At 47.6% G+C, this 8,063-nt stretch overlaps 1 protein-coding gene across 1 annotated transcript in view; it reads right to left on the bottom strand.

Moving 5' to 3' along the window:
* Positions 1–2,983: 2,983 nt before the first annotated feature.
* DCPS (decapping enzyme, scavenger) overlaps positions 2,984–8,063 on the bottom strand; it is an 81,149-nt gene continuing 76,069 nt past the window's right edge. Inside the window, exons 5-6 of the mRNA XM_006901570.1 lie at positions 5,468–5,578; positions 2,984–3,250 (exon numbers count right to left, since the gene is read on the bottom strand). Coding sequence (XP_006901632.1) covers positions 2,984–3,250; positions 5,468–5,578 — 378 coding nt within the window. The remainder of the gene's footprint in view (positions 3,251–5,467; positions 5,579–8,063) is intronic.

The following is an 8,063-nucleotide window of genomic DNA, read 5'->3' as shown; positions in this document are numbered from 1 at the left end:
CTGCATTGAAAAACAAGGAACTCATGCAATATTATTCAAAATGGGTGACCCTGGAGGACATTATGCTGAGTGAGGTATCTCGGTCACAAAGGGACGAATGTTATATGGTGCCACTGTTGTAGAATGAGGCTGACATTGGGGTGGGGGTAAGACTGAGAAAAACTGAATGCAATATGTTTACAGCATTGAAGTCTATGGGGGAGAGAATAGTCTAAAAGTATTATATTTTAGGGCATTATGTTTATCGTAAGAGTACGGAATGAGGGTTGCAGAGTGGATTATATTTGGGGTTGGGGGTGTGGTTGGGAAATGTGCGGGGGGGGAGGATTGTGCACCAATGAGGGAGTTTTTCTTTTGCTTTTGAAGGAGAGGAGCAAACGGCAAGGTGGGGGTGAGGGGGTGGACGGGGAGAAGGTTACAACAATGAATGAATGGAATTCCAAAATCTCTGTAGATGTTCATTGAAATGAAAAATAAATAAATAATTTTTTTTTTAAAAAAGAGTTCCTTTCTTGCCACATCTCTCCAAAATTTATTACTTGCTGCCCTGTTAAACTTTGCCACTGCTACTAGAATGAGGTAGTATTTCATCTTGGTTTTGATTTGCATCTCTTATTGCCAGTGATTCTGAGTATTTCTTCATGTGGCTGTTGGCCTCGGTGAAAATTCTTCTCATTTCTTTTGCCCATTTTGTAATTGTGTTACCAGTCTTTTTCTTAAGCACCAGACCACCTTCCATAGTGGTTGCACCATTTTACAGTCCCACCAGCAGTAAATAAGAGTTCCAGTTTCTTCACAACCTTGCCAGCACTATTTGCTGCCCTGCTGAACTTTGCTACTATTGCTGGCATGATATGGTATCTCATAGTTGTTTTGAAGATCTCATTACTTTTGCGTCTAGTTTCTGAGAGTTACCTCCTGCCTGAGGCCTGGTAGGCAGTTATACTGAGGGCTATGAGTTCAGGACGAATACATTAGCTAACGCTTCTCTGGGTAACCAATCCCTCAAGCTCATTGCTCTGTTAGCCTCATTCTCAGAGTTTGACAGCAGCTCAGCTATGGACTGGAGGAGCACCAGGTGGGTCACTGGGCCACATCCCTCCGAGACACCTAACATACTTACACGTTTTTATGGGGCAGTAAGCCTTCATTTGGAAGCAGGAGTGGCATCCAATTCCTAAACAACATGCCTCTGGAAACAATATGAACTTTGATAAATGATGATAGTTCTAGAAAGGCTTTAGGCCTTTTGTTCATAGGGTCACTATGAGTTGTGCTTGACTCGAAGGCAATCAACAACAACAACAACTAGAACAGCAAGCCTTCATGTGTAACAGTTTGCAAGAAAAGTTTCACATAGACTCTTCATTCTTTTCACTTGGCTTGTATGCACTTCCTACAAGATTGAGCGGACCCTGGGGGTAGAAATTTTGCTTTAGGTTCTGGTCAGCAAGGGCAATATATGGTTCAAGAGTCAATCAGAATTTGTAATAATGCACATATAACACATAGGTAGATAATTCCATGGGATGCTACTTCCCATAAGGAAGCCTTGTCAGTGTGAACAAATTTTTGTCAGTGAACAAATACCAGCACCAGAAGGCAGAAACCTTGGGCTGCATGCTCACTATTCTTCCAGTACGCAGAGTACTATCTTGGCCACAGTATCATCATCATCATCATCATCTCATTAATGCTGAATCAGACCAACTCAGAGCTGACTCTTCACCAAGTTTCTAGGGCCCTAAATAACACAGGAGGTTACCCGCCTTTCTCCCCAGAAACTGCTAGTGTTTGAACCACGTGAGGTATGGTCTTTGTGTTAGCTGACCAGCTCCCTACACACTATGCACTGTAAGTGCTCAATGAATCTGGATAAACAAATCACGTTGAATCAGGGTCTTCTGGTCCAAGTCCAGGGGATGTTGAGAAGAGCCACTCCTCTCGGTCTACACTTTCCTCCTATCCCTGAAGAAGACTCCAGCACCCTACTTCCCCTGGGTTTCCTTAGACTTACTGTGCTCAGTCCCACCTTGCCCCTCCCCTAGAAGCATGGTACACTTATCCTGGGTACTGAAGAGAGTTGAACCCACTGTCGCAGAGCTGACTGACTCTGATGACCACTTGAGTATCAGAGCACAGTGGTGTTCCACAGCAGTAACTCATGGGCTCCTCCTTCCAAGACCCTTCTAAGCAGAAGTAGGAGAAAAAGTAGAAGTTACTCCTACATTTATTTCCTTGTTCTCAGCAAGCACATCATTGTCCCGCTCTGCTACAACTGGGTGGACACTACCTTTGTCTCCAGCATTGGGAGGTGACCTCCTAGCCTCAAAGTTCTATAAAACTGTATGCTGATCATAGGCTGACCATGATGAGTGCTGACCATATCCCTGCCTCATGGACAGTGTTTCACACTTGATCTGCTGCTACAAGTGACTGTTTTGTCTTTCTTCCTTGATACTGAATTCAAGGACAGGGGTTTGCTGACTAAACAACAAAGCACATACAGGCATTTTGGGCTTGCATCACTGATTTGCAGTAAAAACTCTTCCACTTGCAAACATCAGCCCACTGTTTCTCAACAAGTTTATCAATGAAGCTGATTCACAAGTCTCAGAGTTGTGACCACCAAACTTTCTGTATTTTCATAGTTTCCTGGTTTTGTAGTTTTGGGAAATCAAGGAAGGACATTAAGCACAAAACTCTGAGAAAACCTCTGGACATTACACATCAGCTAAAATACACCAAACCTTCCTGTCATCTTGAAAAGGACTTTCCTCCGGGATCTGGAACCCGACTTGCTTCCCTGAAACATGTGATCAGCTCAAACCGCATGAAAACAACACTTTATTCACACATGAGGAATGAGCTAGTACAAAACACATGTTTCAAAAAACTCACAAAGTGATCAAAATGCCTCTTCTCCCTCAGCCCCTAGCCCACTCTGGCAGATCTGCGTTCCCCTACCATGTGCTAACTGCACTCAACCTTTCTTGCCCCCTTGGAAGAGCTGGAACAGGGGGTCATCAGTCCTAAGGGCAATGGGCAGAGAGCGATGCTGATAGTACTTTGAGTCACATTCCAGATTTTCAATGACATCTGCCAACAGGTGTGCACGCTCCACCGCAGAGCCTGGGGCCTCGAAGCCCAGGGCAGTGAAGTGCACGTGCAGGTGAAAGTAGGAAGGCAGGTAGTGCAGGTACACCCGGAGGCAGCTCCCCTTCAGCTGGTAGCGCTGCAGAATGGCTTCCTAAGGAGAGAGATGAGAGGAGAAGTGTCACAGTCAGCAAGCAGGTCACGGCCTCCCAGCAAGAGCCCTGCTGTCTTAACCCTGAACTACACGACCTACCTCTGAGGCATAATGATCTGCTTCTAAAAGGTCAGAGCTGCAGAGCAGTTCTCCCCAGTACTCATGAGGTCATGGCCATGAGACCCAGCAGACCCCTCAGAGTGGTTCTCCGGGGTACTCATGGGGTGATGGCCATGAGACTCCACAGAGGAGTTCTCTCCAGTAATCATGGAGCCATGGCCTCAGCATGCCCAAGAGAAGACCCCACATTCCCAGGGCCATAGACTGTCATTGAGCAGGAGGGAGGGGCTTCATTCCCTCTAGAACAGAGTGGAGCTTGGAGACAACGGAAGCAGAGATAGAGCTGAGCTGAGGCCTTTGTGAAGAGAAGGGGAAGAAGAGGGAAGGCAGCTTCTCATGCTAGTGGACAGTGATTCACAGCAACTCAGCATGTGTCAGAATAGAAATGGAGTCCACAGAGTTTTCCGTGACCCTTCTGAAACAGACTGCTGGGCTCTTCTTCTGAGGCACTTCTGCATGGATCCAAACCTCTGACCTTTTAGTGAGCAGTGAGCATGTTAACTGTTTGCATTATGCAGGGTCTTCCAGACAGACTTGTTATTGTGGTTATCAGGGCCAAGTCAAGTATGACTCATAGTGACTCTCTGAACAGCAGATCTGAACCCTATCCTATCCTATGCCATCCTCATCATCTCTGACACACGAGTCTTTTGCAGCAGTCACTGTTCAATCTCTCTTTGGGGGTCTTCCTCTCTTTTGCAGACCCTCCACCTTTCTAAGCATGATGTCTCTCCTGACAACATGCTCAAAGTATGTGAAATAAAGCTTTGTCATCTTTGCCTCAAAGGATTACTCTGGCCACACTTTTCCAGGACATATGTTTGTTCTTTTGGAAAGGTATAAGCTGGAAAAAGTTTAGTTTGGCCCTGGCTCTTGAGGCCTGACACTTAAGAAAAACACTGATTTCCACTGAAGTCAGAAGTAAAAAGAAAGAGATAAGAGACTCAAGGAACTTGGAATTCATAGCAGAACCTATTCTCCACTGCTGCAGGGCAAGGCCTGTCTGCTAGGGTAAGGGTCCTGAACTGCCAGGCAAATCTGAAGTTGGCCCAGCAGCCCCCCAGGAGGGGGGCATTATTCTCTGCCCCCCTGGGAGCCAGACACTGTGCCATGAAAACATGAGCAGTATGTAAAAAGACAAGGCAGCAAGAGAGACAGTGATGTGGGCAGACAGCCATGAGGGGTGGGGAGAAGGATGAGACAGGCTCAAGATGGAGGCTGGGGTCAGAGGTCAGAGAAGACCAAGGCAACCTTGCCTCTTTCTTCTCCAGGTTGGCACTGAAATCTTAAAGAAGCAGCTGGCAGAAAGGGGCACCAAGCTCTCCTGGTCTGGCTTCCTTTTAAGTGTTCTGGGCACTAAAGTCTCCAGGTGAAAACATCAAAAGTCAACCCGTAGACTGGTGAGTGGAGAATACTAACGTTTAAAGAGGAAAATGATCCACCTCTGCCTGAGCAATTGGTTAGGATCAGAATTACAACAGTTTGCAGCCCAAGATTCTACACTAGTCTCCCAAGCCGCCCCAGCTCGAACTCACTCTGTGGAGTCCATTGCCCCTCAGACACTCACATTCAGAGACAGTCATCGGGTCTGTCAATCTTAGAACTGTCAACAATCTAGCTAGCAGTCCGATGTGTCGCTTCAAGGCTTCTTGGGGTTCCTTTTACCTCCTCTGATTTCACTGCATTCATGAAGTACCCCAGAACTCTGTCCTTGATCTAGAGAACCACTATAGGTATATGTGACACAGCAGACACAGCATGGCTATCACCAGGAGGACAAGTAACTTGTGGAGCAAGAACTGTGAGGCCAGCAGTGACATGGAGAACCTCTGGGAGGGGTCAGGCCTTCAAATAAGGTTCTATGAGGTGGTGAACACAAGTGCACTCCAGAACAGTGAAAACCCTCATGTCCCTATGCCAGGGAGAGGTAAAATCTAGGTGGTGTCACCTGGTAAACAGGCTTGTCTTCTGAAGCACCTGGCACCACAGTGAAGCCTCTCCAGGACAAGTGGTTAGGGCCAGTGAGGCCCAGGGTCTGAATGTAACCTCCTGTTCTGGAGGTGGATCCCGCCAGGTGATTCCCGCCCGGTGACTCACCTGTCCCTCTAAGAGGATGTTCCTGAGCAGAGGCAGGTGTTCCGAAGTAAGGTCTCGCAGTGACCTGACATCCCGGCGGTGGCAGATGGCAATCAGATACAGATCATCAAGCTAGCAAAGACAGGAAGACTAACTGTGAAGGGAGCCAGCTTCAACCAGCCAAGGTCGCCACTCCCAGGACAATCCCTAGTGTCCATTCCCAGGGGACAGCAGTAGCCAGGCAGTGTGGGCGTCCTTATGCCCAGGGTGAGGAAGTGAAGCCCAAGTGAGGCCCAATGTCCAGAGTGAAGAAGGGAGGCTCAAGAAAGAACCAAGGTAAATCTTTCTAGTTTAGAGTCCCAGAGCAAGTATAAGAAACATGCTATAAGACACAAAGTCTTCAAATCCAGGTAGAGTGAAACTCTAGGGTGCACAGTCACGGAAGGTTTCAAAGAAGAGAGGCAGGAGTCTGGGTTTGGAGGTGAAGGGAGAGAAAGTGATGATGGTGAGGGTTCAGAGGTAGGAAGACACAGGTAGGTCCTGTGGGCTGAACTGTACCCTGTAAAGGAAGCATGAGGACCCCAGCTCTAATCCTGTGGTGACAGTGTGCTGTCATGCAAACAACACTGTGTTCTGGGTTCTGCCACTCCCTCCCTAACCAAGTATTTTTATAAATGTGGTATGCTAATAATTTTTTATAGCAACATGTAAAAAAAAAGGATAAGGGATGAACAGCAGTCATTGCAAAGTGCATTTTGTTGACATCAATGAGTATGCTAACCTTGCTCACTTCTGAGTTCTAGCAAGAGAAGAGACGACATGGAGGGAAGGAGGCAGGCAGAGCCAATGGGTCACAGGGCATAGGAGCATCAGGGACAAGCAAAGGAGCAAAGGACTCTTGGAGCTACCCTACAGAGGAATTTACAGCCAAATCTTGATTTAGACTTTCAGCTTTCTGTTCTATAAAACCACCCACCCACACACTTACGGTATTTCTTTTATAGCCACACTTCTTCTTGTGTGCCAGTGAGTCAAAATCAACACATAGCAGATCCTCTGCAGGTTTTTAAAGGCAGTAAAACACACAGAAAGAGACTGCCCATCCTTCTCCTGTGGAGCAGCTGGTGGATTTGAACCATATACCTTTGGATTAGCAGAACAGCTCCTTACCACTAGACTACCAGAGTTCCCTGTAGCCACAGTATGACATGCTAGCTCAAAAGCTCTAGCAGCTCAAATTCACTAGCAGTTCCACAGGAAAAAGATGGGCCCTCTCCTCCTAGGAGATTTGCAGCCTCAGAAAGCCAAGGGATTGTCAGCTATGAGTGGACAGACTTGCTGGCAATGAGAGGTGGATAAGGCACCATGTAAAGAATAGAAAAGACACAGTGAGGTGTCTTCAATAAAGGCCTGTGAAGATTTAGGGGGTTGAGGAAAGACAGGAAGCTGGGACCACTCAGCAATAGGCATGCAGAGTGGTCAGTCCATCTCTCTTCTCTCTCAGGGAGTTCACAGCATCATTCCTGCCAACACAATCAAACAAAAACAAGGTGCCAGAGGACACTGAGCTCTTCCTCAGCCAGGGAAAACCCACCTCTCAGCCAGCCCTGGCCTGGGTTGTCATGTGCATGTGCAAGGCGTGCCAGGAGACACCCTCCTCCACCCTCTGCCCCATTCAGCCCTGGGCTGAGTTGTCACATCCATTTGTAAGGTGATCTGGGAGCACCTCTCTACCCCCTCACCCAGCCCTGGTCTGGGCTGTCACATCCACATGCAAGGCATGCCAGGAGACGACCTTTCTACCCCTTCACCCAGCCCTGACCTGGGTTGTCATGTCCATGTGCAAGGTGTATCAGGGAATATACTCCTGCCTACTCAGCCATGGCCTGGGGTGTCACATGGGTGTGCAAGGTGGGCCCCAGATATTGGGCTCTGAGGATAGCCTAGGACTTCTGACAACAGGGAGCCTCAGGCTACTTGGTTGCTAGGTTCCATGTGGAGAATAGTTTTGAGATAATGGGTCACTCAACCAAATCCAAAGTCCCTGATTTAAAAGCTGAGGACAACTTTTTCCATATGATTCCATATCACAGCCTCTTCACGGACTCTTTTCTGTCAGGGTCTTCTAAGGCTGATCTCTCAGGGTCAGGCCTGTGGCCAGTGGGCCCTCAGGGAGCTCTGGGCTATGCTCACTGCTGCCACTGGATCCTCCTTTCTCATGGCCTGTGCCCAGGAAATCTATTCTTTGACGATTTTTGTGTGCTGCTGAGTCAGAAACGACTCAGAGCTGACCAGCAGGTTTTCAGAGGCAGTAAATCATACAGAAGGAGACTGCCCATCTTCCTCCTGAAGAGCCATTGATGGATTTGAACCATGTGCCTTTGGGGCCAAAAAGAAATCAGAAAACAAGGTCAACATTCACACCTGGGTGTGTGTGTGTGTGTGTGTGTGTGTGTGTGCGCGCCCCACTCATACATCAGAAAACAAGGTCAACATTCACACCTGGGTGTGTGTGTGTGTGTGTGTGTGTGTGTGTGTGTGTGTGCGTGTGCCCCACTCATACTGGAGTGTTCCAGAGGGTTTTTAATGACTAGGTTTTTTCTACAGCCCTCTGTGT

The sequence above is a fragment of the Elephantulus edwardii genome, unplaced genomic scaffold (assembly GCF_000299155.1).
Source record: "Elephantulus edwardii isolate Elephantulus edwardi_28Jun2011 unplaced genomic scaffold, EleEdw1.0 scaffold00333, whole genome shotgun sequence".
Lineage (NCBI taxonomy): Eukaryota > Metazoa > Chordata > Mammalia > Macroscelidea > Macroscelididae > Elephantulus > Elephantulus edwardii.
Note: the sequence above shows the minus strand (reverse complement) of the source record. Positions and strands in the feature narration are given on the sequence as shown.